Source organism: Rhinolophus ferrumequinum, chromosome 10 (genome assembly GCF_004115265.2).
Source record: "Rhinolophus ferrumequinum isolate MPI-CBG mRhiFer1 chromosome 10, mRhiFer1_v1.p, whole genome shotgun sequence".
NCBI classification, from domain to species: domain Eukaryota; kingdom Metazoa; phylum Chordata; class Mammalia; order Chiroptera; family Rhinolophidae; genus Rhinolophus; species Rhinolophus ferrumequinum.
In genome coordinates this window covers 21,881,266-21,900,012 of record NC_046293.1, presented here as the reverse complement: position 1 = coordinate 21,900,012, position 18,747 = coordinate 21,881,266, and the positions used below count along the sequence as shown (strand labels likewise).

The 18,747-nt window shown below is 41.8% G+C and overlaps 1 protein-coding gene across 1 annotated transcript; it reads left to right on the top strand.

Moving 5' to 3' along the window:
- The first annotated feature begins 119 nt into the window (after nt 1–119).
- AMDHD1 (amidohydrolase domain containing 1) lies at nt 120–14,476 on the top strand. The gene is made up of 9 exons (XM_033118459.1): nt 120–308; nt 1,716–1,822; nt 3,630–3,694; nt 5,591–5,868; nt 7,920–8,145; nt 10,492–10,616; nt 11,859–11,952; nt 12,523–12,683; nt 13,559–14,476. Exons 1-9 carry the CDS (start codon nt 172–174, stop codon nt 13,644–13,646), a joined length of 1,281 nt encoding a protein of 426 aa, XP_032974350.1. The 5' UTR covers nt 120–171; the 3' UTR covers nt 13,647–14,476.
- Nucleotides 14,477–18,747: the final 4,271 nt, after the last annotated feature.

Sequence of the window (18,747 nt, the reverse complement as noted above, 5' to 3'; positions counted from 1 at the left end):
GTTGTGGGGGAGGAGCTCATTCCTCCAGGGGTTGGAAGGGCCGCCGCTGCAAGCGCCCGCCCCTGCTCCACCCTCCTGTCCCAGGGCGGTGCCGCCTGCGTGCCTGCACCCTCTTCTGCCGTCCCGCCTTCGGTCCCAATCGGGCGCGACCGACCCGCGGCACCAGGCGACATGGCGGGCGACCACCGCCTCCTGCTGGAGAACGCGCGGCAAGTAGTGCTGGTTTGCACCCGCGGCGAGCGCTTCCTGGCGGGGGACGCGGTGCGCAGCCTGGCAGTGCTGGAGGGCGCCAGCCTGGTGGTGGGCACGTAAGTGGCCGCGGGCGCAGGGGGGCTACCGGCGCCCGGGCCGCGGGCTGGGAGGACCCGTAAGCCAGGACCCGGCTTGTCGATCTTTTTCTCATTTGTGCGCTGTGGAAGGAAACCGGGTGAAAGCTTTCTCGCACCCAGGGAGACATTGGCAGCCTGCCTTTCAGGCACCTGTTGCTAACATGTCTGACTGCTTCGGGTTGGCTGTCATTGGGTGGAAAAACGCACTCAAGCTGTACATGCCACTGGGACGCATCACGATCGCGCTTCTGTTGATAAAATATCATTGTCCTACAGTTAGAAGGGGCTGGGGTTTTCTCCGATGCTTCTTGAAGTGCGGCCAGGGCACCACCCGCGTCAGATGGCCTGAGACGTTTTTTTAAGACAGATTACTGCTCCCTACACATGCCCTCATCCCAGATCTTTTGACTCAGCGTCTCGTGGGCGGAGTTCTGAGACCTGAATTTTTACAAAATACCTCGCCGACCCACTAAAGCTTGAGAACCGAGGAAGACATTTAGATGGTGATGGTTTTGGGTGATAGGAAATCAAGCTTCGGCCACTGGAAAAAGAGGACATTTTCAATTTTCGTTTCAACTTCTGAGCTTATTGCCAGATGTGAATAAAACAAGAGCCAACGTGTGGGAGAGAGGGCCTGGACTGGGAGTGGGTATGGATGCGGATTGGAATCGGAGAGCCCCATGGCACCGCGATTGCACAAGATCAGTCAGTCTCACCCCTTATCTGAGGCTGTTTAGGGTTGTGTAAGAGTCCAGCTTTTAGGGACTTTGTGTGTGTTTGTTTTTAAAACAAAACAAAGGAATGTAAACATTCCCACTATTACTGTAAAAAAATGTGTTAAAATCAATTAACGGAATTGCACAGAGGTAGGAATCCAAGCCTAGTTGATGGCCATACTCTATGGAGTCCCCAGGAGCCAGGCCCCTACTATTTTGCACTGCTGTGCATAGACCTCCTTCTCCAGTCACTCCATCATCCAAGATGGCTGCTCTATCTCTCCTTATGGTGTCTACATTCCAGCCAGTAGGAGGTAGGCAGAGAAAACAATCCTATTGGCTAGACCTTCCTCACATAGCTACCCCTGGTAATGGGCGACTGGGAAATGTAGTCTTTATTCTCGGTGGTCTTGTGTTCAGCTAAAATTAGGAATCTAGCACTGTGGGAAAAGGAACAATGATCTTGGGGAACGATTAGCATTCTCTGCTACACACGATTTGACTTTTTGCCTTGCATATGGCTAGAGTCATTTTTTCAAAGACAACTTCGAGAAGAAAATATAATAAATGTTGACTGACACCAAAACACATCAATGACATTTTAAGACATTAGTCAGATTTCTCACAATGTTTCCCCAAATTTACTAATTATTTCTTGATTTTTTTTCAGGGATGGGTTTATAAAAGCCGTTGGTCCTGCTGATACTATTCAAAAACAGTTTTCTGAAGAAACGTTTGAAGAAAGAATTGACTGTTCTGAGAAATGCATCTTGCCAGGTATTAACCTCTTTTCAGTAAAACCCTGAAAGCAGTTTTAATGATGCAAAGAGGAAGAGTAGTAGCTTGTTTTAAATGGGGTATCACAATGATATTAAAATATAATAATAGCTACCATTTATTGAATTTCTACTATTAAATGCCTAGCTGCTTTACAAACATGTTTTCATGTTGAATCCTTATAACTGCCCTGTAAGGTAAGTATCATTATCAGTATGTTACAGATTAGAACACTGAAGATTAGGGGTGAAACATCTTACCCAAGATTGCTAAATAGGTAAGGGGCAAGCTGGGAATCAAACCCATTCATTCCACTTCTTCCCACTCACATGATGAAGAGAGACCAGCTGTGTTGTGTTTAGGTTCAAAAACTTTTGGAAGAATTTTGTTAATCCATTGCATAGGGGAGGCAAACAAGGCAAGCTGATTGGTATCTTGAGAGATTGACAACAGAATCAGTTTACCTACTATCATCTCCTATGCTGTCAATGTTTTTTGTTCTTTTTTTGTTTTTTTTGTTTTTAAATTGGGGAACAGTGTGTACTTCCAGGACTTTTTTCCAAGTCAAATTGTTGTCCCTTCAATCTTAGTTGTGGAGGGTGCTGTTCTGCTTCAGGTTGTTGTCCTTTCAGTCTTAGTTGTGGAGGGCGCAGCTCAGCTCCAGGTCCAGTTGCCATTGCTAGTTGCAGGGGGCACAGCCCACCATCCCTTGTGGGACTCGAAGAATCAAACTGGCAACCTGGTGGTTGAGAGCCTGCGCTCCAACCAACTGAGCCATTCGGGAGGCAGCTCAGCTCAAGGTGCCGTGTTCAATCTTAGTTGCAGGGGCCCACCATCCCTTGCGGGACTCAAGGAGTTGAACCGGCAACCTTGTGGTTGAGAGCCCACTGGCTCATGTGGAAATCAAACAGGCAGCCTTCGGAGTTAGGAGCATGGAGCTCCTACCGCCTGAGCCACCGGGCCGGCCCTGCTGTCAGTGTTTTGATATTACATGATATGGCTTCATGTAATGATGTGAAACAAGTTTCACAAATTTTGAGTTCTATAGAAACAGAAGCTAAGATTTCTATTTTTAAAGTGTGTACTGTGTATATCTGACAGAGCTTCTGCCTTCTGGCTCTTGGAAGTTAGAAGACAAAGTCAGGGTGAAACCTTATGAGAAACATAAGCAGAATATACTAAAAAGCAATCTGAGTAGGGACTTTTGATTTTATTCCAACCAGAAACACTAACGTGCCATTTGATCCATCAGGTATTTTGAATATTCTGGAAGGACACACTTTACTGAGTTGTACCTGGATAAACAAAAGTTCCAAGTGATTGCTGTATAGTTTCTCTTTAATTAGAATATATTTCTTTCTTGAAGAAATGTTCATCTTTCTGATTTCATATTTTTCCTTCTTAAGGTTGAAGGTAGGAATTGTATGATTCTATTTTCACACCCAGATTATTCCTTGGTGGTAGAGTCCTTGGTTTTGTTTAACTAATAGATTTGACATCCTGTTTTAAAAAACTTGCTTGGTGCACATGGACATAATGGGCAAAAGGAGCTGTATTTTTTTAAGGAATATTTTCATCAGGTTGAGTCACCTTCCTCCATTAAAGCCTTCTAGACTAACTATGCAGAGAGTCCTCTTGTTTTCTCTCTGTTGAGGGAAGAACCATAGAGACAAATTCTCCCTCCCTCATCCATCCAATATGGCTGACTACCATCATGCTTTCCCAAGAGCCAGATGGTATCATCTGCCTGCTATCTAAGGGCTTTCTAGTTCTTAACTTTAAAAATGATTTGATTTATTGATTACAGGTTTGGTGGATGCACACACACATCCAGTATGGGCTGGTGACAGAGTTCACGAGTTTGCAATGAAGGTAACTGCAGAGAATGATGGCAAATAAAAAAGAAGCACAGACATAGACAAGTCTTTTTTAAAAGAATTTGTAGGCTCTCAGGCTTTGCAACATGTGCCTACATGTCTTTTTAATGGATATTTTTACTGGCCTTAACTATGGAAAATAAATTCCAACAAAACTAATTTATAACTGTCCCAAATCTTTACACTATGCACAGGGCTAGCAATCATTTTAAGTATAATAGTTTTCAAAAAATTTTAAATGAAAATTTCTCCTTTTAATAGAACTGAGCTGCCTTGCTCACTAATTTCTCCTCTCTTTCTCTTTCCCCATTCCACACCACCACCTTGGTGGCCTTTGAAGGTGCCCCAGGAAATAGTTTGAAAATCACCGTTCATTGGTGTCAAACTTGGAAAAATATATTACTAATCACAAAAATTTTTCAGAAAAATGAGACTAATTAAGAAACATAAAATGTAGTCTATGTCAGTCATTAACTAGTCATAGTTAACCCTCAAATCCCTGGTTGGAGCCATTTTCACATTACCTTTTTTTAGTAGATTTTATTTCTTAGAGCAGTTTTAGGTTCACAGCAAAACTGAGCAGAAGCTATAGCGGCATTTCATATGCGACTGCCCCCTACCCCCAGCCCCCCCTATTTTCAACACCCCTCATCAGAGTGGTGCATTTGTTGCAATGGATATGGTACATTTGTTACACAGACACATCATTATCTCTCAGAGTCCATAGCTTATGTTACCGTTCACTCTTGGTGTTGTACATTCTGTGGGTGTGGACGAATGTATAAGGACATGTACCTACCATTGCAGTATCATACAGAGTTATTTCACTGCCCTAAAAATCCTCTGCGCTCTGCCTATTCATCCCTTTCTTTCCCAACCCTTGACAATCACTGATCTTTTTAGCATCTCCATAGTTTTGTGTTTTCCAGAATGTCATATAGTTGGAATCATATAGTATGTAGCCTTTTTCAGATTGGCTTTTTTCCACATAGTAATATGCACTTGAATTTCCTCCATACCTTTTCTTTACATTGTTTCTTTAAAAGTGTATATCCCAACAACTAAATTGGATTATTTCAGGAAAAGAAAAAATTTCTTCCTGATATTGTGTACCTTTCTCAACAAACTGGAACTGTTTTTAAGACTTCTTTATTAAATCACAGATTTTTCAGAGCCAAAAAGCAACCTTAGAGATTTGCAGTCCAGTTCTCTCTTTATGTGGATGCAGAAAGTGAGGTCCACAGAGGGAAGGGTGTTGAGTGAGTTCACCAGCTCACATGGCAGAACCCAGATGAAAACTGGCAGGGAGACAGACCCCCAGGCCGGTGCACTGTGTTTGCACCACACTCCTTGCTGCCCCAGTAACAAGAGCCCAGTGGGATCCCAGACAGAGCCTCTTTATTTGCTTGAATGACAGAGGTCAGGCCCCAAAGTCTAGGGGCCAAATACTGAGAAAACGAACACTCCTCCTCCCCTTTAGTAGAGATGTGAATAACTGCAGTGGAACTCCCGAATGTCCTAAGCTTTGTTTTCTCACAGGTACTGGGGGACAGGGGGAGACTTAACTGGTACACACTGGGGTCTATTGGGTTGTTAAAATACTGAAATACTTCTGTGGTGGTAAATTGCCGGTGCCCTGAGACCTGAAGTCCCCACCACATCTCCCATTTCTGCCACCCCAGTCCCTTCCTGGACCCCACCCCACCCCACCTCCCCACTACCCGGTAGAGTAGAGGTTTTTAGGACTGTGTGCCTCAGCATCCTTTCTGATCGGCTGGTGCCTGACATATCGATTGTGAATGATTTTGAGTCTCACCCCTGCGGGTAGGCTGTAGACCTATCCGCAGCCTCCGCGCATTTGCTGGGGACTGAGGGTGAGCTATGCGTTCAGTTGGCAGGAGCCACATACATGGATATTCACCAGGCTGGAGGAGGGATCAACTTCACGGTGGAGCGCACGCGCCAAGCCTCGGAGGAGGAGCTGTTCAGCTCCTTCCAGCAGCGGCTGCAGTGCATGAAGAGGGCGGGGACCACGCTGGTGGAGTGCAAGAGCGGATATGGCCTCAACCTGGAGACCGAGCTCAAGATGCTGCGTGTGATTGAGCGCGCCCGGCGGGAGCTGGACGTCGGCATCTCGGCCACTTACTGCGGGGCTCACTCGGTGCCAAAGTAACCTCAGCAGAGGAGGCCGGGGTTTAACTCGGGCATTGAGAACGAAGAAGGGGCCATGTGCCGCCTAAGAGGGGGGCTTAGTTCTCCAGAGGGTGGAGGTGCCTCAGCACTTTAGTTCTCGCAGAGAGAACAGTAGAGGCCTTTCGAAAAGGGTTCTGATTCTAACGGTCAGGCACTTCACACACATGGTTTTAGGAAGGCAATCCCCACTAGACCCATCAGTATGCGAGTTCCTTAATGATGAAGGAAGGAGGAGATGTTCAAGACGCTTTTGGTTAACAAAGAGAAATGTCTCCTTATAGGTCCTTTTAAAATGACAGCTATTAATCTAAGTAGTTTCCCCATGACGGTTAGCATAGAAGCACATTAGAGTTTGAGAGTAACACCCTTAAGAGATAGATCAAATCTTCAAGTCATGAGGTCTCAGAACAGTTTTATTTTTGTTCATGTTTGCTTGTTTAACCACAATCACTTTTGTTTCATTGTTGTGTTTTATAGCTTTCTCCTTTATCTAAAAAGTTTCTCCTATATGATTTTACTGTAGATAATTCTGTCCCCTTTTGCATCTGCATCATACCTGTCCTGGAATTTCTAGACTGGAATGTCCGCAGTTCTGAAACTAAAAGTTCTCAAAGAAATCCAGGATGTGAAAATGCACAGGGCTTTTCCAAACTTTTAGTGCAGTTTTCAACTTTGAAAACCTAGATATATAAATGCTACAGGCTTACAAAAATTATTTGAAAAATAATTTACATATTTTAATAATGTATTCAGTTTTGTGAACTTTAAAAAATAAAATTTTAATGGTAATTTTGTGTTCATCTTCAGAGGAACTAAAACAACATTAAAATGTATTAAAATTCACAAAACTAATTAAATAGAAAAGAAACATTAATATTTCCAATGATGTTTATTGTATGTTTTTAGCATTTATACTTCTGAAATGGCACTAAAACTTTTTGGACATCTTGTCTAAAGAAAGCAGATTTTGTTTTTCAAATGGAATATAGGGGGTAGTGTTTGTTTGTTTGTTTGTTTGTTTGTTTGTTTGTTTTTTTCCACAGGAAAAACAGTGTTACATGGTAGAAAAGTCTCAGGCTTTGGAGCAATACCTGGGTTTGAATCCAGCTTAGCTATTTTCAGCTGGGTGATTCTGAGGGCATCACTTAACTTTTTGGACATGAATTACTCATCTATAAAACAGCTAAATAGCATCCTATTCTATATGGTTGTCTTGGGAATTAGAAACAACATATGTAAGTGCCTGTCTCCTCATAGTCCATCTCTGTCTACCCACCCAAATGGTTGTTGTTGAATGAGAGGCTTCTTCCATGTGCCAAATACAAGGCTGAAGTTTTACAGAAATTTTCTCCATCTGCCAATGAGCCTCTGAGATCTGCATTTTGATCCCCAATGACAAAGCCTGAAGCTCAGAGTATGCCAAATTACATTTAAATAACGTGTCCAAAAAGTTACGTAGCCAGCAAGTGGTATAGCTCTGTGTATATCTGACTTCAAAAACCCAGCCCTTTCAAATATATAACTACCCCAGAATCTTAGAATTTCGGGGTCTCCTACTATCCTCTTCACCCATGTCCCCAAATGGTGAGACAGGAAGCCTTTGGCAGATGCTTCTAGAAACAGTATGGAAAAAGAAAAAGACAGAGTGATAGCTGGGGCCCAGGTAAGGGGCCTGCACTTGGGTTGTCAGGAAGCCTCCAGATGCCCTCTAGGTATCCTTGACAAACAGACTCATTTTCTCAGCCAGAGACCTTACTGGCATTCCCTAGGGCAATACCAGTGTGCCAGAACGAATGAGCCATTTGAGTCTCTGTTTACAGGGTCGGTACATCCAGAAGTCTTGTCAGTATCTCTGCTATGTGGGCAAGTTCCAATTGTTAGGAGTCCTGAGTACAGCTTTGGTGATTTCTCTACCTTTCTGAAGTTTGAGGTCATTTACCTACAGTTTCTCAGGTTCCCCAAACACCGAAAACCCCTCCTCCATTTAAAAAAAAAATATTTGCCCATGGTAATCTCATTTTCTTCAGAGGAAAAACTGCTACTGAAGCTGCTGATGACATAATCAACAACCACCTGCCAAAGCTGAAGGAACTTGGCAGAAATGGGCAAATTCATGTTGACAACATAGATGTGTTCTGTGAGAAGGGTGTCTTTGATCTTGACTCCACCAGACGGATTCTTCAAGCTGGAAAAGATACAGGGCTACAGATTAACTTCCATGGGGATGAGCTCCACCCAATGAAGGCTGCTGAGGTACGCTGGACCTTTTGCTTTTCCGTTGTCAACACTCATGCTATGGAAAACTTACTTAGTTTGTTCAAAGACAGGAGTGGCCTGCTGAAAAGATGGAGAGTGGGGAAATTTGTTTGAACAATGTAAAGATTGGTCTGGTGAGCTGTGGAATCCCTGACCTCTATTAGAAATGTAGTTTTTTGCTGGTCATTTACATTTTTGTCAATTGCTGATATGTTAGTAGAAAAAGAAGTACTTTATGATCTCATTTACTGAATTCTCAGCCTATTTTGGTTGGTACACAAAGCCATACTATGTAGCAGACTATTAATTGCATATTCTATTAAATGCAGCTTCTACAGTCTTTCTGTGACATCATGCAGGTGAATTTTAGTGCCATTAATAGCCACAAGGACACCTAGAGGGCATGGTTTTCAAATCTGTATGTCTTGTCCAGATTCATTTATTCATGCTTTCAACAAATATTTGAGTGTCTACTGTGTGCCAGGCACTGAGAATTCATCAGTGAATAAGATAGACAAAGTCCTGCGGAAGTGAGTCTAGATGTTTCTTCTTTAAGCCCTGGGGAGACATCTAGAAAACAACTACCCTTGGGGCATAAATATTGATGTACATACCCTACATGTGTCTGAAGCACGGCATATCCTGCTTGATCTCTTAATATCACTTCCAAATTATGTCCTGTATCTCCTGCCCCAGTGAATGACATTCTCTATCTATTCTCTATCTATTGCCTACATCGTAAATCAAAAACCCAACATCATTTGACTCCTCCCTCCCCTTCCCCGACTACATTTCAGCCAACTAGCAAATCCTCCCAATTCTCCTCCTAAGTGTCTCTAGATCCACATCTCTTCACTCCACTGTCTGGTTCCAACCACTGTCAGCTCTCACTTGGATTCCTGTAACTGTTCTTGCCTCCAAGCTTGCCTCCACTGTAATCTGTTCCTTGAATCCATCCCCCGGTGCTTCTTATCTTTCCTCTCCATTGCTTAAAACCACTTAAAAGCTTACTGTTGCTCATAGGACAAATTCCAAACTCCATACATGTAGGCTTGCTAGGATCCTGCCCTTGTTTATCTCTCTATTTTCCCTTCTCTCCTCTCCTTTTTCACCTCCCCCATCCTGTCTACCATGAACTAGCCACAATAAACTACTTTTAGTACATTGAATACCCCATACCTCTGCACACGCTGGCTAACTCTAACGCACTTCCTTGTTTCATTTTAGCTATGGCTTTTTTGGGGTCCTTCCAAAACTTCTCCAAGAGTGTCTTATAGCACCTCCCTGTACCTATCCCACTAGGTTAAAATTACCTCTATAGTTCCTACTGGACTGGAAACACATGAGGCTTGCACCCATGTCTTACACAGCCCTATCCCTGGAGGTTAGCCCAGCGCCTGGCATACCGATGGCCTTCAGTAGGTAAATATTTGTTGAATGTTTGTTAAATGAATGTGAACTGGATGATCAACAAGACGCTTTTGGTGGTAGAGAGGTGAATTAAATCAATAGAGGTCAACGCCCAGGATGAGCAAATCAACTTTGGAAAAGTGAGGGTGATTCCAAGGTCAGAAAGAACTCCCTTGGGGGAGCCTAGTCTGTCCTGTGGATGCAGGGCTCCCCAGAGCCCAGTCCAAAACTGCTCTTAGACCTGAGCCAGCTGCTGATGAGGGGCCAGCTCTTTTGGAAATATTGTCTACTCTCCTTTCCTTGGAATATGTTTCCTTAACATATTACCCTTCAGCTTGGAGCTGTGTGTGTGTGTGTGTGTATGAAAATTTTTCTAGCTCAGAAGAAATCCATTTTAATCATTTCATGATCATCATAGCATTGCCTCCTCTTGGTTTTCTTCTAACAATCTAGTCCTAACTTTTCATCTGGAGAGAAATCAAGCTCAAGTAGTATTCTCAAATTATACACAGGATTTCACATTTTAAAAGTTTGTTTTCTTAATTGATCTCTTTTCACTGAGAGCAATGGCATTCCAAGATACCTTTCTTTATTGTGATTTGATGATGCTCTAATAGATATTATTACCAATATTACTCAAAGTTTTATTCTGATCGATAAGTCATAACATTTTCTTTTTTTAGCAAATGTCTGAAGAATATCAGTAAGCATTTGTGTTTAGGAATAGTTTTTGAAGTAGCACAGTATCTAATTTTCAAATGAATGTCTATCACAAACTTTTACCCATTTTGGGGCTTGTGCTTACGAGAGGTAGTTGGCAAGAAATCCTCATCATAGAGTGGTGTTTATTTTTGCAGGAAAAATAATTTGATGGTACTTTACTGATTTGTTGTTGCTATTGATCAGACTTCTGTCTTTGCACATTCTGCTTAGCTTGGGGCTGAACTGGGAGCCCGGGCAATCAGTCACCTGGAAGAAGTGAGCGATGAAGGCATTGCTGCCATGGCAACGGCCAGATGCTCTGCTGTCCTTCTGCCCACCACGGCCTACATGCTGAGGTGAGGTCATTCTCACTCCCACACAAGAACTGCAAGTACAAGCAATGAAGACACAGACTTCCAAGATCCCCAACTATATTTCATTGCCCTTACAAATTCCTTAAAAATGCAGATCAAGAAAACCTAGCTCATGGAAAATGCCATTTCTGGAGTGATGTTTATAAATGAATTATCCTGAGGAAGGAGCTTAGACCCCAAGTGACTTTGAGTGGTGGGATTATTGAGGAGGGGGCACATTTTCCCCCCTTTTTTCTTAGTTTTTGGAATTTTCCAATTAAAAAAAATCAATATGCATTATTTTTATAATTAGAAAATAATGAAATAGGCTTTATACTTCAAAAAACATGCATAAGATGTTAGGGCTATTTAACAGTATTTATGATCTGCATGAGCTGTTTTCTGAGAGGATGTGAGTAGGTGCTCCTCATAAATCCTGGGGGTGGGAGAAGAGAGGAGGTGTATATTTTATAAAATCTCCCCAGGAATTTTGCTGTATGCCCTCTATGGATTGAATATACTTAGTACATTTTTTTTATAGCTGCCATTGTTCTAGTTCTACTAAATATGTTGCTGAGATCTTATGACTCTTTCCATTGTACCACTTCCATGACAGCCAATGAGGTTGTGGTCGGGGAGGCCAGAATTCCAGAAACAGTTTATTCTTTTAGGACAAAGTGCCTTCAGTGTGGTTGGGATACACGGTTTTCAGGGCGTGGTTCTGCAGTTATGGCCTTCGGGCAGTGGTTATCAACTTTGGGGTGCTCTTGCCCCTCAGGGACATTTGTCAATGTCTGGAAACATTTTTGGTTATCACAACTAAGGGATGCTACTGACATCTAGTGGATAGAAGCCAGGGATGCTGCTAAACAACCTGCAATGCACAGAACAAAAAATTAACCAGCCCAAGAAATGAACTGTGCGAAGGCTGAGAACGCTGCCTTAGGGATTGAAAAGCCAGGCTTTGAGTAATTGTTATAAAGAAGAAGAAAGAAGTGTTTCAGTGCTTTTCTCATTATGATTTTATACACATACATTTATACATTTCTTTTACTATTACTATTGTCTTATTTTTAAGAGTAGACATAATGTAGACTACAACCAGGAAAAATACTTAAACTTGAATTTCTGTTTCTTCTTCCAGAAGACAAAAGGGTTGTATGACTTAAGTCTTCTTCCGTTCTGATCATCTATTCTACAAAAGCTCCAATTCTGGTGACTGACACCTCTTTTTCCCTCCCTTAGACTGAAGCAACCTCGAGCCAGGAAGATGTTAGATGAAGGGGTCATAGTTGCTCTGGGCAGTGATTTCAACCCTAACGCCTATTGCTTTTCAATGGTAATGATTTTTAATGTGCCTTTCTGAGCAGAGTGTCAAACTGCTACCCAGCATATAAATAATTCAAAAGTATTTCTGTTAAAATGCATTGATGATCTAAAAATAATTTCCTGTGAAACAAGAAAAAGGTACAGATAGTAGTGTAATTGGATATTTCAATACCACAAGCATGCCTCCAGGCATAGAGAAAGTAGAAAAGTCCTACTTGCATGATTTTCTGATTCAGCCCTGGGCTTTGTGGTTTTACAATAACCGGTTTCCCCTCTTGGAGAATAGAATAAGCTCAAAGAAGTTTTAGTAAGTAAGAATGGAGGGGAGCTTCATTTTATACAGTAAGTGGTCTGGAAACGTAAATAAATATTAAATGCATATGTGGTAATCCCTATAATAAAGGAATCTTATCTAAAGCATACGAACTTTTATGTATTAGCTTAAATTGTCCCATGTCAATTTAGCTATTTCCACCTATACATTTAACCACCATTATTTGTTGTGCTGTGTTGAGAAATGTCCTACGTAGCAGTTGCCATGTGGGTACGTTTCTCCAGCTCTTTTCTTTTCCCGCCTTAGCCAATGGTCATGCATCTGGCCTGTGTAAACATGAGAATGTCCATGCCTGAGGCCTTGGCTGCTGCCACCATCAATGCAGCTTACGCACTGGGAAAATCGCACACACATGGATCATTGGAAGTTGGCAAACAGGGAGATCTCATTATCATTAATTCATCCAGGTGAGTGGAGCTGTTTTATTTTATGCCCAGTGTACTACGTATGTAGACTTGGTTTACATCCCTTTCCACTAATGATTAGTGTCGGGCTCTGTGTAGGCTCAGAAGCGATCCTGTCCCCTCTATCGTCATCCTTTTATAACCAGAAAGCCTCCCTACAGGTCCTAAACTACAGGGTGGACTAGTCTCTTCATTTGTCTTACATCTTTTATAGAGCTCCAGGCTTCCGCTCTGGACTTTGGACTTTATGTGCCCCCTGGCATGGGTTTTTGTTTTTCTGCTTGGCTTCTGACCTCGTGCTCACACTGGACTAGGCATGATCCACCTCTGGTTTGTCACCCTGGTTCTGATTCTTTACCGCTCTGACTTGTCATTCCTACTGGATTCCCAAAATCCTTTCTTCAGATTTCCTGCCCTGGTTTCTTATTATTCATGTACAGTCTGCTGCCACCTGGGCCTCCATTGTGATAATTTGAGTTATTCTTCTAAATCAGAGCCTTGATCCTAGTGGGTCTATCATAGCTTTTGGACCTCAGCTCAACAGATGCGAGTGGTTCTGTGATTCTATTCTCTATGATCATAAACCACTCTTTCTCTGTTGAAAATAATGCTGGTGTTATTATTTATGCATCATTTAATTGAATCAAATAATTTAAGATCAAATACTTAATTGAATAAAATATTTTAAGATCAAATACTATGATCATTAACATTATCATAGACTAGCTAGTCATATGCTATTTTTTTATTTAAAAAAAGCCCAATATCAATAAGTAGGTGTAAAGAAATTTTTAGAGAATGTATTTTTAAATTAGCATTTAATGACAGTGATAATTTTGACTTACAGGCATTGAAGTAATGTTTGATTTTTTTTCTAGATGGGAGCATTTGATTTACCAGTTTGGAGGCCATCATGAATTAATCGAATATGTTATAGCTAAAGGAAAAGTCATCTATAAAAAATGATAGATCTGAAAGAAAAGATTCTTCAATTGTATAAAATAATACAATTATATTAAAAGTTAAAATACCTTAGTCGTTTATCAGAATGGTGTCACTTAAACCTAAATGTATTTCAGTGTTTTGTTAATCCACTTGTAAAATGCAAGGGATTGACTTATTTTAATGTGCACCTGGACATATAAACAGGTAAACCAATTGTGATGATAATCTCAAAACATTAAATTATTTCAAAAAGATTTGTCACAAATATTCTGACGATTATTTTAATGGAATATCACAAAAATGCCTCTGTGGGGGAAAGCAGATTGGCAATTAGGTAAATGTATTTTGAAATTCCCATTTTATTTGTTTTTCAAATTTCAGTGTTTAGACTACATGTATTGAAAATTGAGGGAGGGAGGGAAAACCAAGTGATATGCCCCAAATTAAGTTCAATTGTAACCTTCTATAATAAGCAAATAGATTTTCCTATCCCCACAGTGTGTCTTTCTAGATGCTCTTCAAATACATTAGTGCCCCCTGACGGAGGGTGTTCTTCCATTTCTAATTTCTTCTCAACCCTTGCTCAAAACAGCCTTCACAGCAGAGTTCAAGATCTGTCATTTTGTACACGGGTACCCGGGCCTTCCTGTGATGGATGCATTTTGTCCCAATACAATAATATAATTTTTAAAAATTGTTTTTAAGTTTTTACAAAGGTATAGAAAACATTTTATAATTCCCAGTAAATATTTGCTGCTATTATTATTGTTGCCGTCTCCTTACAGCCCTGGAAGTAGATCAGTGGTCTTGTCTATTAGAGCCTCTTAGGAAATAAACAAATTACTTGTGAAGAGTGGATGAATATCTATCTATCTGTCTCTCTCTCTCTCTCTATACACACACACACGCACACACACACACACACACACACACACACACACATATTTCTAAAGCCGCATAAGTTTACTTGAAATCTGTTTAAATGTTTTCATCTTTATAACCACAACTGTATTATCAAACTTTGTCCTATTTATGAAGAAACGATTTGAAAAGTAAACGTTAACTATCCAAATTACCATCCATTTATCCATTTCAGGTTAATAAAGGCTGAATCAATGAGGCTTTACCTTATTCAGTATAAATCAAATCAAGATACCCTTTGTTGGGAGGTTAAAGGTAACGTTGCACATGGCCGTCGCCCCCTAGTAGTTTGGGGGCTGTGGAGCAGCTATCCCTCACATGCTTGGGAAGGAGTCTTGAGGGGGTGTGAGAGGTGTGTGATTACTGTGGGTGATACCTCCTTTATGACCAATCACCTTGTCACTGGTGGGATGCAGGAGATAGATGTAAAAGCTAAAAATAAATATTGGCTCTGTCCCGGAACCCAGACCATGCACACATGTGTGTATATATATATATACATATATATATATACATATATATATATGTATATATGTATATATACATATACATATATATATACACATACATATGCATATATATATATACATATATATATGTGTGTGTGTGTATATATGTATATATATCTTTATACCTATGGAATAAGAAGGCAAAGCACACCTTATTTTCCTTATAGAAGCCATTCATTCTAAACAAATAGTGTTCATGTCTTTTTTGAAGGAAAGCAGAAGAGGATACCCACCCGAAGTGCCTTACTCCTCCTAGGCCAGTGTCCTGTAAGCCCTTGCCACTCAAGGGAGCTTTCTAGAAATGCAGAACCTCAGCCCCACCCCAGACCTGCTGAATCAGACTGCATCTTAAGAAGCGCAGGTGATTTGGGTGCCCATTAAAGTCTAGACTCCTGCCTCACCAACTTTCACCATTCCTCTAAAACACCACCTGCTTTGGTTGTTCCGGGCCTTGTAGCACTGTTCCCTCTGCCTGGAATGTTCCTCTCTTCTCTACGTGGGAAATCAGAGCTAGTCGCTCCCCAGCCCCACCATTATTCCAAACCTCTATGATAGTCTTTATAACATTGTAACTTAAATGTCTTTCCCTTTAGATTGTGCGTTTATAGAGGGCAGGGACCTTGTGGTATCCCCAGGATCTCGTATGGGGACTGGCTCATAGCAGGTGATGAATAAATGAATTAATAAAGGGCTGCACAAACATACAAGAAGTCATAGTGAAAATTACTTATCAAAATCCACTCAGCAGGCCAGCCCAGGGATGCAGTCGTTCTGTGGATTGGAAAGAGCATATGAAGTCCTTAATATAATGTCAAAGGATGAAGCTCATGGGGGAGTAAAGTGTAAGAGTAAAACTAAACAAAAAGTAGTATCAAGGTTAGGTGGGGGTAGGGTTTGCCATTCTCAGCTTTCGGGGTTGGAAGGATTGTGATGAGAGGGAAAGGTTCCAGGATGGAACATCATGAAGTGTTTGAAAGTTAGGTGATGAGTCCTCCTACAGCAGAGGGTTCAGTGGGGAGCTAGGACTACAAGATCAGGTCGGGTCAGCTTTCACAGGTCTTGGAACATCAGTCTCACTAGTTGGAATTTCATTTTAAAATCAGGGAAGCCACTGGAGGGTTTCGAAGAGTTTAGGACCAGCACAAGAGTGTTGCTCTAGGGAAGAATAACCTGGTTTTAGTGTACACAGCAGGCACGCAAATATTTGTTGTGTGAGTGGACTCTGGCAAGACACCTTGAACAGGTCGTTTGGTGGAGAGAGTAGGAGGTATCAAGTGCTAGAAGTTGGGGTGGAAATCTTTCGCAGTGGCACGGTGAGGGGTCAGCGCTACTCTACACGCCACATTGGGCTAGATCAATGATCCTTTTCTCAACCTTTAAAAATGACCTGGCCACTGTTCCAGGAGAACATTACATTTCTTCCTGAGGAATAAGAGTTTATCGGATAAGCTTGAGTTTTGGAAAACCACAAACGATAACAACATGTAAGTTTTTTTGCCTCCCCCAAACCAATTTCATCCCCTTGGGGGTCAACATCACCCCCATTGAGTTGAGGACGCTTGTACCAGACGCTGTGGGAGACAGGTGAGGCAATGTGATACGCTGAAGGGAACACAAATCTGGCCCTTGACATCTGGGCTTTGATTCTTGTCGAATTCTTTATTTATCTGTAAAGGTTGGATTCCTTCCATCTCTGAAATTCTGGTTTGAAGCTGGGCCCTGCCTTTAGGGAATTTACAACCCAATTAGGGCAGTGAGACTGACATTAAAGAGTAGAACGAAGGCAGGCAATATTAAGAGCTGGTTGTCTTAAAAGGAACTCTGGGAAAAACAGTAATTTTTAAATTTAAAAATTTTTGCCAGATTTCCCCCCAAAGCATGAACATCTTGGTCTTTATAACAGTAAGCAGTACGTAGAAGGATAAAGTCAATGCCAGCATCTTGGAGAGATTGTTTTTTCTGATGGGAAGTTATTCCAAAATATGAAGGCACATGTTTTCCAGTTGGTTCTGCTGAAGCTACTGCAGGCATTGGGAAGCTGGCACCCAGACAGTAGAAACCACCATTGAGCCACAGCCATCTGGCCTTGCTCACGCACCCTCGAGATCTCAGAGGTGCTTAGTGCTGGTGGAGTTTCGCTTTCTTTACTGTACCATTAGCCTGGATTCTCATGCTCTCAATGACCTGGCTTCTATTTACTTCCCAAGCTTCCCATCTTATTGCTACATGTTGTTATTGTTTAATCCTCCGGCCCTCTGCCTAGGCGTTAAGGCGCAAGGGCGAGGACCAGGACCATGCTGGTCACCATTGGTTTAATGATCGAAATGGACCAAACACAGAATTGGTTTCTGGCATAATGCCTTTTGACGTTGAAGTTCAGCTCACATTTCTTCTTTTTCTCCCCTTTCTATCTGACTCCCATCACTCAAAGCCCAACTTAGTCACCTCTTTCAGGAAGCCCTCCTGATTATCTAAAGGCGCTATAGTTATGGTGCCTTCCTCCAGGACACATGCTTAGTAAGTAATTGCTGTCTCATGTCCCCAACTAGATGGAAAGTCTTTTCCATCTTGTGTTATATGCTATATGGATGCCCCATAGCTCCAGCACAGCACCTCACAAACAGTGGCTGTGGTGGGTAGAATTCTGCCAGCTGCAGGAATCAATACCTGACTAAAACTGGCTTAAGGAATGAGGAAGTTTATTGGCTCAGCCTTGGACATTTCACAGGAAGATCAGACTCCAGGAATGGTTTATCCAGCAGCTCAATAATTCTGAAGACCCAGGTTTCTTCCCTCCCTCTGCTTTGCCACCCAGTGTTGGTGTCACCTCAGGCCAGATTCTTCCTTGGGTTGGGCTGGCTGTCAACAGGCACGAGTGCTCCATGCCTCCTCATCAGGTCCAGTAGGTAGGCGAGAAGGCTGGCTGCTGTGGCTCTCAGGAGAGAATACAGATACTCGAAGCCTCCAGTAAAACTCTTCTCTGTTTCATTGGCAACCTCAGCCCTTTCTTGAACTAACCACTAAGCAAAGAGAACAGGAATACCTTGAGACAAACCAAGCCTACCCTTTGAGCTGAAATGAATTTCCGCCAACTCTTTTTGTTGGGGTTTTTGTTTTTTTGGTGTATTGTCAGTGTTTAATTTGATAAATACCTTTAACAGGAGTAGCCTCCCAAGTGCAAAATGATCATGCTATTCATGTGATAATTAGAAGATGTAATAAAAAGATAACAATCCAGTGACCATATCTAGAAACGAGACACAAGTTTAAAGAAGTTTGAAATTATCTTCTTTCAAAAGTTTTGGGTTATGTATGGGATTTTATGTATGTAGTAGATTGTTATAATAGCAGTCCCCAAATCATATGCCCATGTCCTCCCAAGGACATGGCTACTATTCTCCCAAGTTGACCTTGACTTTCTTTGGCCAACAGGAACAGCAGAAGCCAGAAAAGCCTCTCTGCTTTTGGGCTTGGCCTGTGGCTGCCCTAAGATGGTTAAGAAGTCAGGTGTATCTCTAACTCTAACTAGTTTGTATCTCTAACAAAGCCTCTAACTCTTGCTGCTACTCAACGGGAAAGAGAAAGTATACTGAGTCAATCACACTTTCTAAAGATACTTTTTCATGGGTGAACAGTCATTGATAAAATCTTTCAGAAACTTGATTAACTGCAGTTAGAATAGCCTTCCCCTA

Bases quoted from the DNA above. Each gene is read 5' to 3' on its own strand.
- AMDHD1 (XM_033118459.1), top strand. From the start codon at position 172: ATGGCGGGCGACCACCGCCTCCTGCTGGAGAACGCGCGGCAAGTAGTG. The intron at 309-1,715 runs GTAAGTGGCCGC...ATTTTTTTTCAG, and splicing joins GCCAGCCTGGTGGTGGGCAC to GGATGGGTTTATAAAAGCCG. The intron at 10,617-11,858 runs GTGAGGTCATTC...TCCCTCCCTTAG, and splicing joins ACCACGGCCTACATGCTGAG to ACTGAAGCAACCTCGAGCCA.